Source organism: Suncus etruscus, chromosome 10, assembly GCF_024139225.1.
Source record: "Suncus etruscus isolate mSunEtr1 chromosome 10, mSunEtr1.pri.cur, whole genome shotgun sequence".
NCBI lineage: Eukaryota > Metazoa > Chordata > Mammalia > Eulipotyphla > Soricidae > Suncus > Suncus etruscus.
Window position 1 is genome coordinate 85877091 of NC_064857.1, and position 21638 is coordinate 85898728.

At 41.8% G+C, this 21638-nt stretch overlaps 1 protein-coding gene across 1 annotated transcript in view; it reads left to right on the top strand.

The window, feature by feature from the left end:
• SETBP1 (SET binding protein 1) overlaps positions 1-21638 on the top strand; it is a 355475-nt gene that overhangs the window by 228066 nt on the left and 105771 nt on the right. Inside the window, exon 3 of the mRNA XM_049782442.1 lies at positions 17666-21128. Coding sequence (XP_049638399.1) covers positions 17666-21128 — 3463 coding nt within the window. The remainder of the gene's footprint in view (positions 1-17665; positions 21129-21638) is intronic.

Consider the following 21638-nt stretch of genomic DNA (forward strand, 5'->3'; position numbering starts at 1 on the left):
TACTGGAAGCTAGCCTGGTGGAAACCAATGAGAGGGTAAGACAGTGGTCGCTGGGTAGAGGTCTCGGGGTGTCACAATGACTGCAGCAGTTACTGGACAATCAGGTTTCTGAGAAGTGACCCAACTCTAGAGTGAGTGGAATGATTGGTTTTCTGGGAGACTGCATGAGGAATAGTTGCTTAGCCCAGACTTGCATATGTAGATTTTCAGCCTACTTCCAGCCTGTAATCCACAGAGAAGTGCTGACATTTGTCATTAAAAAAAAATACGCATCAAGGATTGGAGAGATAGTATAGGAGTTAAGACACTCATCATGCACATGGCCTGTTCAGGTTCACTTCCCCAGCACTATATGGGGTTTCCCTGAACCACCCCCAACATCACCAGCTTTGGCACCCCATATGGTTTCCTGAGTCAAATTAGAGTAAAACTGACTACTTAGCACATGCCTTGCATGTAGGAGGCTGGATTAGATCCCTGGCACTGCCAGGAGCCACAACCAAGCATAGAGATGCGAGTAACCCCTAAGCATTACTGGGTATCACCTGAAAAAACTAATATTTTAAAATAAAAATCATTAAAATATTGTTAAAGATGACCTTCTTGCTCTTAATTCTATAAAATATAGCATTCCCACCCTGAATAACTGTAATGAGAATTCTGTACCTTTCTGCATTTCAAGGCAGGAACTGCCAAAGATCCCTAGACGGCCAAATTATGACAGTCAGGGACTATCCAAGGGGGTCAGATAAAGAGAACAAAGTCAAATCACTGGACCTAAAAATTCTCCAGTGTCTTATCCAGGGCTATTGCTGGGACTGGCTTTTCTCGAGCAGCTTTTGTCACCCTGGTTCTCAGAGACCTTCTTCTAGTCCTGTCATGACCTGCTCCACCCCAGGAATTTGAACTAGAGCTCTTGTCAAAGGGCTGTGGAAATAATTAGGGGGTTGAGGTTGCCATATTTTCTGACCCCTCAGCTATATTTTCTAATGAGTGATGAGACCAGTAACTGTATTTCTATAACTATAAGGCAACTCTATTTCTAATAGGTGGTGGGACAACAATACCAATAACAACATTACTGATAAACAGCATTTATCCCCCTGGGTTAGCTCTGACTGGCCTCTAGCCTTAGTCCATAGATTGACTTAGAACATATTTGCATTATTATTCCTATTTTATAGGTGAAGAACGAGGGCCCAAAGAAGTTAAGCGACTTAACTAATAAGTTAGTTAAAGGGAACAATGAGAACAAGGTCAAGTCATTGGACCCAGAACAACCCTCAGTCTTCCCTGGGCAGATAGCTAACACCAGCTCTCATACAGCTAGCAAGATTTGCACCCAGAAACTAGAGCAGTAGTAGAGCAGGTAGGGTGCTTGCCTTGCACACAGCTGACCCAGGTTCAGTCTTTGGCACCTTATATGGTTCCCAGAGCCAGCCAGGAGTAACCCCTTAGCACTGATGGGTGTGGCCCCCAAAGAAAATAAAACAAAAGATTTGCATCTAACTGAGAGGTGAACTTTATACATACATATATATACATATATATATTATATATATGTGTGTGTGTATATATATATATATATACACACACACACACACATATATATAATGTCCTAAAGTGGCCTAGTGTTGGCCTTTTAGGGCCTGCCCAGTTCCTTGCCACTTTGTAAAGGAGAGGCATAATCTCTGAAAGGAAAGGCCAGATAATTCCTTGCCTGCAAAAAGAAGACAGCTATAGAGTTCAGTACTACAGCTTAGATAGAGAATTGGGATGATTAGTGCTTGTTGACATTGGATCCCTAGGTTCACAGCACATGGAGGCCTTGCTGTGGGGCCTCCTAGGACATAAACCTGTTTCTGCTGCATTTCAGGGGCAAGAAGGAATCTGAATCTCAGATATTCCCCCACTGCACACACACCCCCAATCTGCCCTCACTCAGGCCTTACTTCTTCCTTCTAAATGGAGGAGGTGCACAAGTTGCAATATTTATGGGGAAACTTTAAAGGCAGGGTTTCCTCAAGCATATTCAGCACCTTCCTGACATTTTATACCCAGTTTGTAATCAACAGTTATTTTAGTTCTAATGGTAGAAAGCACCAGTTTTACAATGAAATGCATTTATAGAAAAGAAGCATGAGGTAAAGAGGGGGCAAAAATACTTCTTTTTCTTTTTCTTTTTCCCTTCTCATATTTATTTTTCCCTAATAAGCAAATGCTGAATATAATCTTTAGATTTAAAAGATTTCTCAAGCTCAGCCTACATTGCTGGCCCCTGGGCTTGTTGCTGCCAACAAACCTCCAACACCTTCCCCTGAGACAAAGTCAAGCATCTCTAACTCTTTGATCAGTCCCCAGTTTTTACTTTCTTGATGGAAAGTGCACATCTCTGGACCCTACCCAGCACCCTGACTCTGAACTGGTGGGAGAGATACCAGCTGAGCAAGGGGCCCAGTCTTCTGTCCTGGGAAAGTTTGGTTTCCTACCTATGGATCCAGGTTAACTCTCCCTGCTTCTTTATTCAGCCAACCTTAGGATATAGAACCCTGGTCCTGAGCATTCCTGACTTGATCTTCAGGTTTGACAGAGCTCTGACAATCACTCAGATACAAGGCTCTGCTGCACACTTTTTATTTTGCATTTTGAACCACAGCCAGGGGTGCTAAGAACTTACTCCTTACTGACTCTGAGCTCAGGAATCATTTTAGGTAGTGCTCAGGAGATCATGTGGGATGCTAGGAATCAAATCCAGAGTATCTGCATGTAAAGAAAGTGCTTTCCCCACTGTATTGTCTCTCCAGTCCTTGACCCATGCTTTGGCCACTTTCTCCTGTTCCGCTATTTCTCCAGGGGCAGGATAGGACAAATTCCACTTCCTCCTCTTTGGGTGGGGGGGATGAAGAAAAAAAATCTTGCTGAAGCAGATTGGTCAGTGAGCATTAGCTCTCTTGTTGCTTTCTTAAGAGTGGTCCCCAGCAATTACTCAGCAGGTCCTGCAATCTGAAGCCTTGAGTTCCATCGCTCAGGATCCAGTTGCAGAAGCTTGTGCCCGGTGGCGTGCAAAGCTGCTGTGGACCCAGGCAGAAGAGTGTTCTACAGAGCTGCTAGAGTTCGTGGTTTATGGAGGGTGCAGTGACACTGGAGAGCTGCTCCTTTTATCACTCTATACTTAACTCTGTGACTGTCCCTGAGGTGACTGCCCTGCATGACTCCCTTGTTCTCACTCCTCCTCTGCATTTTCTTAAGTCAGCTTCAAATTCAGCTTTTCTGCTGAATGGATCTTGTTTTTATTTCTATGTCACAGTGCAGTTCGTATATCCCCAGAACACAGATCTTAGGGGGTCCTAGGTACTTTTTTTCAGGAGTGCCTTTGCTTTTTGATGCAGGGAGTTGGTTGCAAGGATTTGGGTCCTGGCTTGCCAGAGCTCTCCAAAGGCAGCCAAAGGTTAACTCAAAACAAGGCAACCCCTAAAGCAACCCAATGTTTGATGAAAATGTCCCCCCACCTCCCGCCATGTATGGGATTGTCAGAGCTCCCAGGGAAGCCGGGCCTGAAAAATCCGAGCTCTAAACATGGAGTTAGTTTGAAGGGACAGTGTCACTAGACTAACCAAGAGGATCTACAGTGATGCTGGTGGGAAGTCACTCCATAAAACAACTTGATTAATTTTCTTTCAGGTTCATGAATCCCAGCCATTCCTCATTCTTTCTGGCTACTGCTTTTTCAGAAAGCAAGTTTACTGACTTCTAAAATAAAGATGTGGTGGGTACGGCAGAGTGCTAGTTCAGTGGGCAGGGTACTTCCCTTGCACATGGTCAAGACAATATTTGATCCCTAGCAACCTATATGGTTCCTTGAGCCTGTCAGGTATGATCCTCACAGAGGTAAAACTAAGTCCTGAGCAATTCTAAAAATTAAAAAAATCAAATCAAATCAAATGTAGACGTAGTGTCAAAGTACTAATACAACTAATAAAAGCATTAATCCCAGTTTGATTCCCAGCACTGCATATGGTTCCTTGAGCACTGTCATGAGTGATCCTTGAGCACAGAGACAAGACCCTGAACACTACTGGATAAAAATTAAGAATTTTTGTTTCATTTGTTTTGTTTTTGTGGGCCATACCCAGCTATGCTCAGGGCATATTCCTGCCTCTGTACGCAGGAATAACTCCTAACCATTCTTGGGCGATCATGTGGAATGCCGAGATTGAACCCTGATCTGTTGTATGCAAACTATGTATCCTACCTGCTGTACTATCACTCTGACCCCTTAAAATAATGATTTTTTGTTTTGTTTTATTTTGGGGTGCCACACCCAGTGACTCAGCTCAGGGATTACTCCTGACTATGTACTCAGAAATCGCTCCTGGCTCGGGAGAACATACGGGACACCTGGGACCGAACCGTGGTTCGTCCTAGGTCAACAGTGTGCAAGGCAAACACCCTACTGCCGTGCCACCACTCCGGCCCCAAGATTTATTTTTTAATAAAATAAAATACAGAAGTTGCTGTAGCTAGGCTTGTACTAGGCCCTCCACAAGCCAAGCACAGTGTGAATTCTCTTATACTCAGCAACTTGAGATTCTCTCAGCTCCCTTTTGAAGGAGGGTTTCTGTTTTGTGATCCCCATGACTAATCCACTAATTGACAGATGGGCTTGAGGCCCTGTCCCAGAATATCTACCTCTGCATTAACTCTCCAGACTCTTCATGGTCCTGGGAATTGGTGAGTCCCATCAAGGACCTGAGGAAAAGAGTCTAGACCCCCCTAATTAGAGACCTTGGACAACCTCAGAGACACCTCCAAGAACAGAGATTCTCAACCCCATGATAGCTCATGTACATGAGAACCTGTACTTTCACCTGGTCCCCTGGTGAATCAGCTATACTTGAAATCTGACATGCTCCAAGGTCACTCTCCTCCATCCTTTACTCCTTTTCCCACCTGTGGGAACATAGGAGGAAGCATTCTCTGGTTGACTGCCACCATCTTCTCTCCTCCAGTGTGCCAAGGCTTTCAGAAGTCCACAGTTGAATGAAAAAGACAAGAACCAGGACTGGTTGGAATAAGGAAGACAGGGAGGAAGAAGTCTCCTCCTACCTATGTTACATACCCCACTCTCCAAACTCCTCACCCAGGGGAGGGGAACACCCCCTCTTCTCTGGAAAGTAACAAAGGGCGACTCTCCTGCCAGGAGAGTCCCCATATGTCCCTGAATGCCACAGTCCCTCCAGTCACCGCTGATGTTATTAATTTTTAAAACAAACTTCCTGATTGAGGTTCTGGCTGCCTCTAAATTGTCTCTACAAGGAGACTGTGTACTAATTAACCCATAGAAACAATCAATGATGTACCTTTTTCAAGTTTCAGGGTGATTAGAATATGAAAATGAAGAGCACAATGGTGCAGATGTTTTAAAATCACAGCAGACAGCAATTAGTGACACGGAAACCAGCTGCTTATCTCTCCAGATAAAGCCTCTTAATAGGGAATTACACTGGAGAAGTCATTACCCAGATGGATCGCACATGATTTACAGTGGAGGCGGGGCCGCGTTATCTTTGATTTGTGAGCAGGTTCTTCTCCAGTTCTTTCTTACCTCCAACAAGGTGGATGTGTGGCAGGGTTGGAGTGGTCCTTCACCTTTCTACCTGCTGGGCCAGGTTGAGAATGCCACCAAGAACAAGGAAGGAGAAAATGGGATCCCACAGCAACTTAAGCATCTCCCTTCCCTCTCACCAATTCAGGCGCCATTGTTTGGAGATCCACATAGTCAGTCAGCTGTCACACATAGAGGAGACTGAGGCTTGGGGAAACAGCTGCCTTAGGTGTTTGCTGGAAAGAGAATTACACTGAGCCCTGCTAAGTACCTTTTGGGTTGTGTGTGACATAGCAGACAAGGGGACGTCCTTGTCTTCGTCATTGTTGAATGTATTTTCTATCTCTCCTTGACTTCATTTAAGTAAAATTTACATGCATTGAACTCAAGTGTATGGTTCAAAAAGTTTTGGGGAATTTACACAGCATTGTAATTTATGCTGCAATCGTGGTATATTCAGTGGTGCCCGTCAATTTCCAGAAATGTACCTCCAGCTCCTTTCTGCCCCACTCATTAGCCTAGGACTTACTAGACTTGTTCTACTGGCCATTGTTTTGGGCCAGAGAAATTTTAAACACTTAACTGATGTACACTTACTGACAACATTTACTGATCATAAATCAGAAATTTATCTTAAAACAAGTTTTTGAGGACACTTATATGCTAGCAGGGGTCCTCAAACTTTTTAAACAGGGGGCCAGTTCACTGTCCCTCAGACCATTGGAGGGTCTGACTATAGTAAAAACAAAACTCATGAGCGAATTCTTATGCACACTGCATATATCTTATTTTGCAATGAAGAAACAAAACAGATACAAATACAATATGTGGCCTGCGGGCCATATTTGAGGACCATTGTCAGGATTGCAACCCAATTTAAGAAATTAGACGTTTGCAACCAGAGTTCTGATTTCTACTAGAATAGGTTATTTTTTATCTTTTGTAGAATTTTTGGACAATGCAAGCTGAGATTGCTTGGTTCCTTTCCCTCAGCATAATTGGTGTATTTGAAATCTGTTCATGGTGTAGAATATGTAGAAAAACAAACCACTGCTTTGTTTTCTTTATTCATGAGTTTATGTACTCCCTTGTATTTCCTGGATATTTCCAGGTGATTTCTAAGCTCTAATGAATCTTTTCTAAAACTCTGTGCTGGGCAGGAGAGCTACCTCCATGAGTTTGAACATGGAAGGCCTGGGTTAATCTTGAGCACTGGTAGATTGGGTCTCTCAGCAAATAGTTAGGAATAGCCCCTAGGCACTGCCAGTGTGGCCTCCAAACAACAAAACAAAACTCTGTGGATGCATATTTGCTTAAATTGGTTAAATACATTAGAGTGGAATTCTTGGTCAATTTAATCATGACAATTAATTTTTGTTTTTGTTTGTGGTGTTTTGTTTCATTTTTCATGGAGGGTGTAGACCCTAAAGAGTCACATAAGCAATCTCTACTGCTTGAACTACATATGAGGCCCAAAGGGTATATTATATTCATTTTGAAAGGCATGTACAAAAGGTATTTTTTTCACAGCACTCTAAGAATTTTGTACTCATTTCTAAAATGTAGACATTTCAGTTGCTCTGTATTTTTACTTCTCTCATTTTCTTTCTCATCATACAGCGTCCTGTAAGGTTTGCAGAGGTAGCATATTTTTTTTTATGACAATTAGAATTATTAGTCATTTTTGCTTGTTTTGTGGCCCAGTCTATTTTGATGAAGGATTATGTAGTGAATTTAGATGAATTTAGATGTTTGGAGATGTTGATCAAATCTTCTGCTTAGTTTTAATAATTTGTTCTAGCAGATACTGAAAAAGCAGTGTTAAAATTAAAGATTGCAGAACTATCTCTTCACTAAGCTTTGTTTCTTGTATTTGAAATTCTGTTTGGAAATACAAAAAATTTAAGATTATTGTTTTCTTTTATTGAATTGACTTATTTTGAAACATTCCTAGTTATTTTTAGTAATTCTCTTGTTCTCAAATATATTTTGCATCCTAATAAATGAGTCCTTAGCACCTTTATAATAGTGTTTAAATGATATACTTAATTCCACCATTTGTGTGAAATACCTTTTGCATTTAATGTGCATCTCTTATAATGTGCATCTCTTATAGTTGGGTCTTCTTATTTAGGTTAGCAATCTACTTGGCCTTTTTTGGTTTCCTGACTTTTTTTTTTAATTTATTTAAACACCTTAATTACATACATGATTGTGTTTGGGTTTCAGTCATGTAAAGAACACCACCCATCACCAGTGCAACATTCCCATCACCAGTGTCCCAAGGTTTCCTGACTTTTAAAATGTATAAATATTTAGGATTAATGTGATTATTGGTATTGTCAAGTTTGTCAGCCATTTTACTCTATTTGTTCTATCCTTCCTAATTATTTTTATATCTTTTTTGCCCATTTTTGGATTAATCAGCTTTCAAAAATATTGTTTCTATGCACATTTGAATTATTATAGTTTTTTCCTTCAGTTTCTCTAAAGGTGACAATTTATACCCATAATATACCACAGTATGCTTTGAATTAACATAATTTCTTAAATATAAGAAACTTACAGGTACATACTGCCATTCCTACTTCTTGATCTTGTTTTATTGTTGCTACATAGTATATTTCTACAAATGTTATAAATACCATATTACCCAGTTATATATCTCCTCTAAGTAAAAAGCCGTGTTTTGAATATCTTAAGAATTTACTGTATCTATATGCCCACACGTCACCACCTTTCATTCATTCATGTTCTCTTCTTATTAATATATAGATTTGAGATTTTATTCCCCTAACCTAAAGAACTTCCTTTCTCATTTTATTGTAAATAGGTATACCCACAATGAATGTCCTTACTACTCATCTAGAAACACTTTCCTTTTGCCTTAATTTTTGAAGACTGTTTTTACTGGATTTAAAATTTTAAAGGTGACTATATTTTTATGCCAGTATGTTATCACTTTTTATTGTGTTCAGGCTTGACTTTTTTCATTATTACGACATTTTTATCCTTGTTTCATTATTCGTTGTCTGAGTTTTTTTTGGACTGCTTTTAAATTTTTTTTTATTTTACTTTCTATCTATTTCTTTGTACTATGCTTGGTGTAGTTAATATTTGTGGTTAATATTCTGTTTGGGTTTTGTTGAGCTTTTTCACTATACAAATCTACAAGTACTGTCTCTTCTATTTTTGAAATTTTACTCTTACCTATTTTAGGTCACTTGATTCTCATTCATAGATCACAGAAGTGCTGATCTTGTTTCTTATTTTTAAATTCTCCCCTTCCCTCCAGCCTCCCTAACGGAATAACTTCTGCTGTCTTCATCATTATGAACTTTCTTCTGCAGTATTTTATAAGCAATTACATTTATCCAATGAGTTTTTATTTCAATTTTTTTTTTTTTTTTTTTTTTTTGGTTTTTGGGCCACACCTGGCGGTGCTCAGGGCTTACTCCTGGCTATCTGCTCAGAAATAGCTCCTGGATGGCTCAGGGGACCATATGGGATGCCAGGATTCGAACCAACCACCTTAGGTTCTGGGTCTGCTGCTTGCAAGGCAAACACTGCTGTGCTATCTCTCCAGCCCCCAGATATTTTTTCTTATTGGAATTTCTTTTGGATAATTTAGTACAGTTATCTCTATGCTCTCAGTTAACACATATTCATCAGCTATGTGCATCTTTTACATTACATGCTTTAACATTCTCCTAATGCTTATTGTGAGTCCCCTGGGCTCTCACTCTTCTTGTTCATTTTTTGCTTATCTGATAAGATATTTTTATGTCTTAACTAATAAGAGATTCTGAATTTTGGTGTGTTTGTTTCCCCCAAAGACTTATCTTTGGGTTTGAGAGATAATGAGTGTACTGGCATATTATTATCCTATTGGAGATAGTACTTTTCATATTTTATTAAGGAAGAACCAGACTATCTTTTATTGAAGGACTAGAGTGATCTACTCTTAAGGTAGATCACTTTCTGGGTTCTCCAGGGTATGTCTTAGATATTAGTCAAAGCTTCCCCACTCAGCTAGTCAGAAATCCAACATTTCTCAATAGCACATGTCTTTAGAATTCTGCATTTACTTTGTGACCTGCTATTACATATCTCTGGTTAGGCCTTATAGAGTCTTATCCTCAATTGTAGATTGAAATTTGTTCAAATATACAAGAAGATACCTATTAAAATTTGTATTTTAAAGGTATATATTTTCTCTTTTTCTTCTCAAATAGGCTCTCCCCCAAATTCCAGATCCTTCAGGAGCCCCAAATTTGGTATCAGTTTTCCAGATACCTAATAATGATGCTGGGCACCATTTCCTTGCTCCTAGGTCTGTAATGTTCTTCAAGCCAAGAACTAGAGTTTTTTTTTTTCTCTCTAAACTTATATTCATCTTGCTCATTCTTCATACCTGAATGTAGCTTTTTCTATCTGTTTCTTGAGGGTTAATTTGTGTACGTGAAAGGAGAAGTCTAAAAACCATTATGACTGAAACAAAGCTTGTGGTCATTTTTATTCAGGTAAAATTACTGTGAATACAGAAGGGGTACTGTTTATTTTTGATAGGAGCCTATATGATTTATCACCCAGTAATTAAAATGTGTGTTTCAGTATCACTCAAAGCCTCCAAGTGTAAATGAGGAATGGTTCCTATAGGAATAACGTAGGAATTGAGAATCGTTAGAAGTTAAGCAACTTCTCTCTGTTCATTGTCCAAGTCTCTGCACTGCTATGACAGAGAACCACAGAAGTGGCTTATAAATAAGACAAATTTTCTATTCATAGTTCTACAAGAACTGGAAGTTCAAGAACACAATGATAGCAGATTCACTCTCTAGTGAGGGTGTGATCCCTGATTGATGGACAGTCTTACCCTCTCTGGTCCTCAAATCGAAAAGGACCAGAGTACTCTGGGATGACTGTTATTATAAAGATGCTAATGCCATTTATGAGGACTCTACCCTCATGACCTCAGCATCTCCCAATGGCCCTACCTCCTAATACAGAAGGGATTAAGATTTCGATTTAAATTTTTTTTTTCCTTAGAGAAACTCACATTCAGTTCAAATACCCAGAGAGTCCAGGGATTATAGAACTATTGTTCTAATCAGGTTCTTAGTGACATTTTTCTCTACCTATCATTGCCAAATACAGGAATGTACTAAGAAGGGACACTGAGGGCAAATTGAATGAAAGCTGGCATGTGGATTCTTCCTAATGATAAGACCAAATGGTCATTTTTAAATTCTTTTCTTTAACCACCAGAATCATCACTCCCCAACATTCTTTCTCTTACATGAAATCATTTTCAAGGCTGTTTTATCCAATTGGGGGTTAAAAGAATATTCTGATGCCTCTCTCTTGCCTCATCCACTGGCCACAGTTCAGCAAAGACTTTACCAAATCCTAGGACTCTATGGAATATGTTTGAAAACCACTGAGTTGGAACATCTCTTGATAACATCAGAGCTTTTCTAGTCCCCAACCCAGGCCCCTGTCTTTGATATATTTCTCAACTCTGTCTCTCAACTACTATTTCTCAACTCTGTCTGCTCTTTGGAATAACCCACAGCTTTGAAAAAAGGTACTGCTGTTCAGTCCCCACCTCTAGAATGTTGATTTAATTGGTCTGGATGAGCTCCCAGGTGAGGTATTCTTTATGGTGCTACCTGGATCATTCTGACATAGACCATGCTTGGGAACCTTTCATCAGCTCTTGCTCAGATTTGAGCACTTGCCTTCAAACTTAAGAGGGAATGCCAGGATCCTCCTAGCTTGCTAGGGACTGGCCTGGAATCATTGGGGGAAGTTGAAAACTCTGGGTGGAAGGTCATAATCACCATCATGTGTGTTTTCTTTTGGAAAGACAACCTCCCATCCACCCATTTCATTCATTGGCTCTTATGCTCATCTTAATTTTTTTTTAATTTGTTTTATTTAAACACCACGGTTACAAGGTTTTTTTTTTAATAATACAATTTTTCCCACAGATAAAGTTGTTCATAATTGAGTTATAGTCATAAAATGTACAACAACCTTCACTAGTGCATATTTCCCATCGCCAATGCATTGGACATGAACTACCTTATTAGTGGACCTTATTAGAGTTTTTTAATTATATGAACTACAAAAAAATGCACATATAAAACAGTTGCTTAGTGGTGCCCATTCCCTGACAGGATTAGCATGGTTTGTTCTGCATATTTTCCACCAAAAAGTGCTGTGGCTGTCATAGTCACCATGAAAGACTTTAACCCAGAGGAACAGTGTTAAAATGTTCTTTCAAATTTAGGGATGGGAATCCCCCCTGATTTTATGTAAATATGTACCTAAAATATTATTGTCAACAATATGTAAGCCACTATGATCAAAATAAAAATTATATTAAAAAAATGTGGGGCCGGGCGGTGGCGCTAAAGGTAAGGTGCCTGCCTTGCCTGTGCTAGCCTTGGACGGACCGCGGTTCGATCCCCCAGTGTCCCATATGGTCCCCCAAGCCAGGAGCAACTTCTGAGCACATAGCCAGGAGTAACCCCTGAGCGTTACTGGGTGTGGCCCAAAAACCAAAAAAAAAAAAAAAAAAAAATTCAGGGGCTGGAGAGATAGCATGGAGGTAAGGCGTTTACCTTTCATGCAGAAGGTCATCAGTTCGAATCCCAGCGTCCCATATAGTCCCCGGTGCCTGCCAGGAACAATTTCTGAGAACGGAGCCAGAAATTGAAAAACCCCTGAGCACTGCCGGGTGTGACCCAAAAACCACAAAAAAAAAAAAATGTTCTTTCAGTGGTTTTCAAACTTGATATACAAGAGAATTACCTGAGCAGTATATTAAATGCACATCCTTTGCTAACACCATGGGAGAGTGAAGATTAGTGTGTCTGTAGAGAGACCCTGAAATCTGTGTTAATAACCACAAGCTGTCCAGGACTATGTCTTGAGAAGCACCAACTGCCTGATTAAGAGCTAAAATTCCTCTTATTTCTTCCCAGGCATGCTTTCTTGCTCATGTGAAGCAAAGAAAAAAAAAATCTTACAAACAGTAAATTTAAGTGATTAGTGTCAGCAGAAAATAACCCAAACACATTTCGTCCAAAAGATTGGTTTATCTCCCACAAAGTCATGTTTGATTTTTTGATTACTTATATGATTTTTCTCAGACTCAAATCACTATCTTTTCCTCTTAGTGTGATCAACCCTTCTTTAGATAAGTCCAAGATAAGATGGAGTGACTCATTTTCTTCCCATTTATGTGGATTAACTTATTATACAGTGATCTAATGATTGTTTTAAAATGTAGACAGAAAAGATTAAAAATAAGTGCTTTTTAAAAATTGGACTTGTGCAAAATTTGAATATATGTGATTTATTCTTTGGTTGTTGCGGGGCAGGGAGGAAGTTATCTAGTTTGCAACAGAATTTTCCATATTAAAAGATTGCAGAAAAATCTGGGGGTTTTATCTTTTTAAATTTTTATTTGAAGCAGTTGTAACAGTTCCAGAGATTGAACCTAGGACCACTTACGTGCACTCTACCTTGGAACTGCATAAGGTTTTTAATATGGGGGTTTACTGATAAACATTTGGCTTTAACTCAGTGTGCCTAGAAGGTCCTATTCTTTGATCCACATGAACCACACCTTCAAAGTGATTTGAATTTCATAATTTATGGAGTTCTTGGAGGCAAAGCCAAGCATCATGCTCAGTTGGTACTGAAAGATCCTATATAAATTAGCAGTTCAATGTAAAATACCATACACGGTTTAGGCTGTGGCTTTAAGAGATTCAGAATTTAGTCCTCAGAAAGGCTCGTAATCTAAAGGGAAAGTGAAAACATGTGTTACAAGGATTAATAGAGTTCCTAGACACTGCAACCCCACTCCCTGCATATGGAGATATATCCCTAGACCCCCACCAGAAGAATGAGCTGCAGAGCCTTTGCTTCTGCTATGCCCGAGCTTGTCCCAGCCTTGTGCTTGGGCCTTGTCTTGCCAGATCACCTCAATAGAATAAGTGCTCAATCCTCAGTGAAGGACATATTGGAACTGACAGCCCACCATTGTGTATATAATATGTCATGGCTGACAGATGAAGAAATGAAATTTCAGGAAATGCAATGGATGTAGACATCAGCCAAGACTGGTGGGAAATTTGTTCCCAAGGATCCCTCAGAAAAGCGCTCCTCCTTCCCAGTTCTCTGTGCTCTCACTGTGGAAGTTGCATGAGCTTGTAAAGTAGAAAATACCATTTTTCCCATTAATACTGGGTCTTTGGGGGGCTGCTTTTTTGTCCATTCTGTTTCCCCCTCTTTTTTTGTTTGTTTGTTTGCTTGCTTTTTGGGCCACATCCAGGAGTACTCAGGCATTACTCCTGGCTCTGCACTAAGCCATTACTTCTGGCATTGTCCACCCTTTCCTTGGGTTGCTGAGCTCTCCCAGCAGGACAAATTACAGCTCAAATGGCAAAAACAATGGAATCTGGAAGTGTGCAGATGGAGGCACTAAGAACCAGGGACATTGTGCATTACTCTCAGCTAGTCTGCCCAGAGTGCAAGTGAGCAGACCCCCACTCTCAGGGCCTGAGTGAAATCCACTCTCCCCACTCTTCCCTATCAGGCAGTTAATTGGATGTAAAACAGTTAACATTAGTTGTGGATAGTGAGTGAGAAGTCAAACTAAAAAATTTCATTGATGTGGACTTAAGTCACAAAGCCTTGACTTCTTATGTATTTGGAAAGGGTGATATTTTTGTCAACATTAATAGTCTTACTCTTTGAATTGCTTTATGAGCCATTACCAAATGAATGGTTGGCTGTTTATTGTCTTTTGTGAGCAGCCAGATCTTTTGTTATGGTATGGGGATCCCATACATTATTTTCTATATTCACTCAACAAACTTTTACTGCAAACTTCCTGAGTTTGATATGTAGGCAGCATGGGAGAAACAATCAACAAGACTGTCTTTAACTGCAGAGTACTTATATTCTAGGGGAGTAGGCCAGAAAGTGCACAAATAAATGACACATAGCATTACAAAGGTTGTGATAGATGTTCTAGTGAAAACACGGGTGTCTGCCAAAGAAAGGCACCGAGAATTAGACTGGAATAGAGCTGGAATAGAGGGTGACTGTCTTTGCAGATGCTGTGTAGGTCATTCGTCTCGTAGGAGACAAATGAAATATCCATTTTGAGATGTATGTTCCTTCATTTATCTAGTAAATGTAATAGAGGTCCAGCTCTTGACTAGGTACTGTGCTTAGTAGCTCTATGATATTATAGACAGGCTTGAAAGATGGCTCTTATTAATTCAGCTAACAAACTCATTCAATGTCAAATGATAACCTAGGCTAAACTCAACAGAGAGACATGTTACCATGCAAACTTAGACAAAAAGTCTCTGTTGCTTATGAGCTAACAGATATCCTAGGATTAGGCTAAAATTAGGACAGGGAAGAGTTCATCAAGGACCTTTTCTATACCAAGTATATGAAGCTGAAGAAAAAATGAATCACAAACCAAACTTCCAATTGTGGCTTCACTAGGAAAGCCCTACTTAGGTCCTTGATTTTTAGTAAAGTGGAGAGGGGCAGGTGATTAGGAGGGGCTAATGGATGGAGGGAAACTTAGTCCTGTTTTAACGTTCAGAAGAGTAACTTAAGCCTAGGGTGATTTTTATTAAGTGCCTTACCGACACTAAACTTTTCTCGTATGAGTCATCAATTATATTATCACCACATAGCGCAGAGAAGTTTGCCACTAAGCCCTCTTTCTGACCTGTCATTTTCTGAGAATACACAGGGCCAGCTACAATGAAGAACATAAACCAGGCAGGAACAAAGCCCTGATTCATCAAGATAAGTAAGGGGCTTTTACTATTTTATACTGAGAATACAGTTTTGATCCTTTTGCTAAAAATGGCCTTGCAGCTTGTCCACAGCAGCAGTTGCTAAGAGATAAACATAAGTAGATGGTGATTGTGTCTACACTGCCAGATGAAAAAAAAAAAGTTTTTCTCTGGGAGACGAACAGAGAAGATACTTTTGAAATACTATTCAGAGCTAGAAGCTAGTCCAGCTTTTACCACATGTCCATCATGTCTAACAGGCACCTAATCTGGTCTGATTCCTGACACCAGACAGATGGTGCAACCCAGGTGTGTGGCCCAGCCGTCCTGGCAATGTAGGGCTCAGCAGTCTTGCATCCTTGGCCCTTGTACCGAACTTCTGGCCCAATTGACAGAATAACCAGTAGGGTCCTGAGCACTGTTTGGGAGCCCTCCCCCTATTAAAAATACTAAGTTCAATATTAGAAGTACAAATAGAATTTCACAAATTAAAAGGATAAGAAATAAACTCTAGAACTTTCAGTATCTAGTGGGAGCATTTAAAATGACTTACTTGCTTAACCTGAATATTACCTGTTATTCTTGCTATTTTTACTTTTTCTTTCCCCTTTCTTTTTCACCTTCTTTTCTTTGTTTTTGTTTTTATGTTGTGTTTCTTAGAGGGTCACACTTGGAAATGCTTAAAGTTTAGTCCTGGTAGACCTTAGAGAGCCATCATGAGTCAAAGAATTGAACCCAGGTGGGCCATTTACAATGCAAGTGCCTTATCTATTCTACTATCGCTAGTGTAACCTACATATTTTCTTTATTTTTTTCTGCCTTTGGGGCCATATCAAGTTGTTCTCAGGGGCTATTCCTGGCTCCAAGTTGGAAGGTATTTTCTTTGGAGGCACCTGGGAGGCCATGTGGTACCAGTAAATGAACTCATCCTCCAAATACTCAGCTCACATAGTAGGCCTTTGAGCTACCTCATAGACCCTGTGTTTTGACTTTTAATAAGGACGCTAAGAAATGTTGCTAATAAAGAACAAATCCTATGCCTTGATGGCAAACAGATACAGATAGATTAACTCACTGATGGATAAATAGGTAGATGAGAAGGTATGTCTATAAGCAGATCGTTGATACAGGTAAAAAAAAATTCTTAAATTCACCAAGCTAGTCATCATATATTTCTCAGTGGGGGTATTAACAAAAGCTTTCTTCAGTTTTGTAATATTTTCTCTTCTTTAATAAATCTGAGGATAATATATTCTGTAAGTATACTGCTCTTTCTATAAAAACAGGATTATAATAAGCTTTGAAGAATGCTTCTTTGTCCTGGGAACCTGATTGAAAATATATCTGGAACAATGTGTACGTACATATCTATATTAGAGGAGCTTTCATAACTCAAAGCAGCATGTACAATTGCCAAACCCTTGGCTTTGATAAACCCTGGGTTTTGCTGTACCTTCAGTTCAAGTTCTGTCTTTCCTAGCCAGTGCGCCTTGTGACAGAGGTGTCGGCTTCATCTGAAATCATTCACCTGGCATCCATGTAGGTAAAAACACAGCTTTAGAGAACTATAGAAAACTTGTGTTTTTCCTTTTGTCTTTCCTCTATACCCTACTCTATACATGTCCCCCTGTGTGGCCTGCAAGTGTTCACTCTTGATTTCCTCACTGCTGGCAGATTTCCCTTGCTGCTGTGGGTCCTAGTGAATTTGTTTGGGAGAGTAAAGAGGGGTTGAACTACAGAATGAAATACTAACAATGCTGAACTGTAGCCAGAGAAAGCAAGGGCAAGACCTGGGTTTGAGAAGAAGCAGGGACAGAATAAGAGGCAGCTTGAGTTAAGCAGAAGATCAGAATCTGGGCCTGAAGATTTCTGTCAACCTCTTTCCACTTGACTAAAATGCTATGTCATTTGAGGGTCCACATTTTTGTTGTAAAATGTAGGCACTGGACTACATGTTCTCAAGAACCTTCCTCTCTCTAGTCAGCTCTTATTGGGGGATTTTGTGAAGCCAAGTCAGGTTTCCTAAAGACAGTGATCACAATTCCTTAGTAATGCTTAAAACCAATGCTACAAACTCATGACTGTAATTGAGAAAACTATAGAACTTTCTAAATTTAAAGGTTGCTTTCTGTAACATTTGAAGAATGAATTGACTATAATTTCAGTCATCCCAACGTGCTCATCTTTGTTTTTCTTATTTCTCTCCCTCCTACTTTAGGCTTATGAGCGGCCTCAGAAACACTCTGCTCTTCACTATGATCCAGGACTCCCACAGGACTTCACCGGTGACACCTTAAAACCAAAGCACCAGCAAAAAAGCAGCAGCCAGAACCACATGGACTGGTCCACCAGCTCTGATAGTGGACCTGCCACTCAGAATTGCTTCATCAGTCCAGAGTCTGGCCGAGAAACTGCAAGCACCAGCAAGATCACAGCTCTTGAGCCCATAGCTTCCTTCTCCAAGGCCCAATGTAAGAAAGGTAGTACAGGGAGCACATGGAGTCAGTTGTCCAATAGTAGTAAAGAGCTGCTCTTGGGAGGTGTGGTGCCATCCCCAAGCACCCACAGCTCACCAGCACCCTCCAACAGCTCCACAGAGTGCAATGGCCTTCAGCCCTTGGTCGATCAAGATAGTGGGGGTCCCAAGGAACCCCCTGAGCCTCCCACTATAATAAGCAGCAAGAAGAAGTCCAGTAAAAAAGATGTTCTAAGTCAGACCATACCAAACGCAGACCTGGATTGGGTCAAGAATGCCCAGAAAGCATTTGAGACTATCGAAGGGAAAAGGGACGGGTACTCTGCTGAGAATGCCCAGGAGGCATCCCCGGCCAGGCAGAATGTGATTTCCATTGGTAATCCTGAAAATGACTCCAGTCATGTTCGGATTACGATCCCTATTAAGGCACCGTGTTTGGATCCAAGCAACCATAAGAGGAAAAAGAGACAGTCTATCAAAGCCGTGGTGGAAAAGATCATGCCAGAAAAAGCTCTGGCCTCTGGAATTGCTATGAGCAATGAAGTAGTTAGCAGGATACTTGCCAGTTCTGAAGGAAGTAAGAAAGATCCCCGTGTTGCGAAGCTGGGGAAAATGATTGACAGTGAGTCCCCCTCCATTGGCCTGGAGACTAGCGGAAATGCCGAGAAAATTATCTCAGGCATTGTGTCTAAGCAGCGAAAGCCATCTCTGGTCATGACATCTCCTACATGCACAGACCATTCGCCATCAAGAAAGCTGCCGGACATCCATCATCCAAAGTTTGCTGCCAAACGGAGGTGGACATGCAGCAAACCCAAGGCCGCCAGTATGCTCCGGGAGGCAGTCATGGCCACCTCAGATAAACTGATGGTGGAACCACCGTCTGCCTATCCCATTACCCCCTCCAGCCCTTTGTACACCAACACAGACAGTCTTACTGTGATCACACCAGTCAAAAAGAAAAGGGGACGACCAAAGAAGCAGCCTCTGCTCACTGTGGAGACCATTCACGAGGGCACTTCCACTAGCCCAGTCAGCCCCATTAGCCGGGAGTTTCCTGGCACCAAGAAAAGAAAGAGACGAAGGAGTTTAGCCAAGTTGGCCCAGCTGGTGCCGGGAGAGGACAAACCCATGAGTGAGATGAAATTTCACAAAAAAGTTGGAAAGCTTGGTGTGTTGGATAAGAAGACCATCAAGACCATCAATAAGATGAAAACCCTCAAGAGGAAAAATATTTTGAACCAGATCTTATCCTGCTCTAGCAGCGTGGCTGTGAAGGCAAAAGCACCCCCAGAGACCAGCCCTGGGGCAACAGCCATTGAGAGTAAGCTGGGAAAGCAGATTAACGTCAGCAAGAGAGGGACCATCTACATTGGCAAAAAGAGGGGCCGGAAACCGAGAGCAGAGCTGCCACCCCCATCCGAAGAACCCAAAACAGCCATCAAGCACCCAAGGCCTGTTTCTAGCCAGCCGGACGTTCCAGCCGTGCCTTCCACCTTTCAGTCACTTGTGGCGTCTTCACCAGCAGTTATGCACCCACTTTCCACGCAGTTGGGTGGGTCCAATGGCAACCTGAGCCCCGCCAGCACTGAAACCAGTTTTTCAGAGTTGAAAACGATGCCAAATCTCCAGCCCATCAGTGCTCTTCCCACCAAAACTCAGAAGGGGATGCACAGCGGAACCTGGAAACTGTCTCCACCCAGATTGATGGCCAACTCTCCTTCCCACCTCTGCGAGATTGGCTCCCTCAAGGAAATCACACTGTCCCCCGTGAGTGAATCACACAGTGAAGAGACCATCCCCAGCGACAGTGGCATCGGGACAGACAACAACAGCACATCGGACCAAGCAGAGAAGAGTTCCGAGTCCCGCCGGAGGTACTCGTTTGATTTCTGCTCCCTAGACAACCCCGAGGCCATCACATCTGACACCAGCACCAAGAACCGGCATGGCCACCGGCAGAAGCATCTGATTGTGGACAACTTTTTGGCCCACGAGAGCCTCAAGAAGCCAAAGCACAAGAGGAAGCGGAAAGGCCTGCAAAACCGGGATGACCTCCAGTTTTTGGCAGACCTGGAGGAGCTCATCACCAAGTTCCAGGTGTTCAGGATCTCCCATCGGAGTTACACCTTTTACCACGAAAATCCATATCCCAGCATTTTCCGGATTAACTTGGATCACTACTACCCAGTGCCATATATCCAGTATGACCCGTTGCTCTATCTTCGGAGAACTTCAGAGTTGAAGTCCAAAAAGAAGCGTGGGAGGCCTGCAAAAACCAATGACACCATGACAAAGGTGCCTTTTTTACAAGGGTTCAGCTACCCTATTCCCAGCGGAAGTTACTATGCACCCTATGGAATGCCTTACACATCAATGCCTATGATGAACCTTGGTTACTACAGTCAGTACCCTGCTCCTCTGTACCTATCACACACTCTGGGGGCAGCTTCCCCGTTCCTGCGGCCCACTGTGCCCCCGCCTCAGTTCCACACAAGCTCCCACATGAAGCTGGCCGGTACTGCCAAGCATAAAGCCAAGCATGGAGTGCACCTCCAGGGACCTGTGGGCATGAGCCTTGGGGATATGCAGCCATCCCTGAATCCTCCCAAGGTGGGCAATGCGGGTCTCTCCAGTGGCCGGCTCCACAAGAGGAAACACAAACACAAGCATAAGCACAAGGAAGACCGGCTCCTGGGCCCACATGATAACCTGAGTGGTTTGTTTGCAGGCAAAGCCACGAGCTTCTCCAGTCACCTCCTGAGTGAGCGACTGGGCAGCGCAGACAAAGATCTGTCCTTGGTGGGGGAGAAGACAAAGCATAAAGAGAAGCAGAAGCACCAGCACAGCGAAGCCAGCCACAAAGCATCGAAGAGCAGCTTTGAGGTGGACACCCTGTCCACGTTGTCGCTGTCTGATGGCCAGCACTGGACACCAACCAAGGACAAAGGGGACTTGAGCAGCGAGTCTGTGGAAGTGTGCACCAAGCGGTACTCTGGCAGTGCAGGAGATGGCGGCAGCTCAAGATCAGAGAGCCTGGATGTGTTCAGTGAGCTGAACCCTTCACCTGACAAGTGGGACAGTGACTTGAGTGGGAGTAAGAGGCGGAGCTATGAAGGCTTTGGGACATACAGGGAAAAGGACATACAGGCTTTCAAGATGAGCCGCAAGGAGAGAAGTTCTTACGACTCCTCCCTGTCTCCAGGTAAGACAGTTCCTTCTTTAAACTTGTCATTTTAGCTTTTGGCTCCGTATTCCCAAAGCCTGCTGCCTTGGTCAGCTTTGCATGCACTAGTTTGCAGAGAGGCAAAATGAAAAGAATGAAGCCTGTGTCTCCTTAATGTGTGGGCTGTTACAGGTTTTCAACACTATGTACTTGGCATTTGCTACCTTTCCTGTCTCTTGGATCTGTTGCCTGAGAACAATGGGCCAGTGGCAGCCCTTTGGCTATTTAGACTCCAACCAAACCACCCCCTTTCTACTCTATTAAAAAAAATTGTTCTTACAGCTTCATCTGACTGGCTAGTTCCACTTGATTATTGAGTAAGCTTATGAAGTTTATGAGGGATAATAACAAAATCCAGAGAATGCCACAACAGGATAGGGATGACTATGTAACTATATGACATGCTCTTTCCAGACATCATGTCCTACATGAGAAACTTACAGTAGAACCATTAAAAGCCAATGACCAATGAACTTGAAGCCCTGCTGG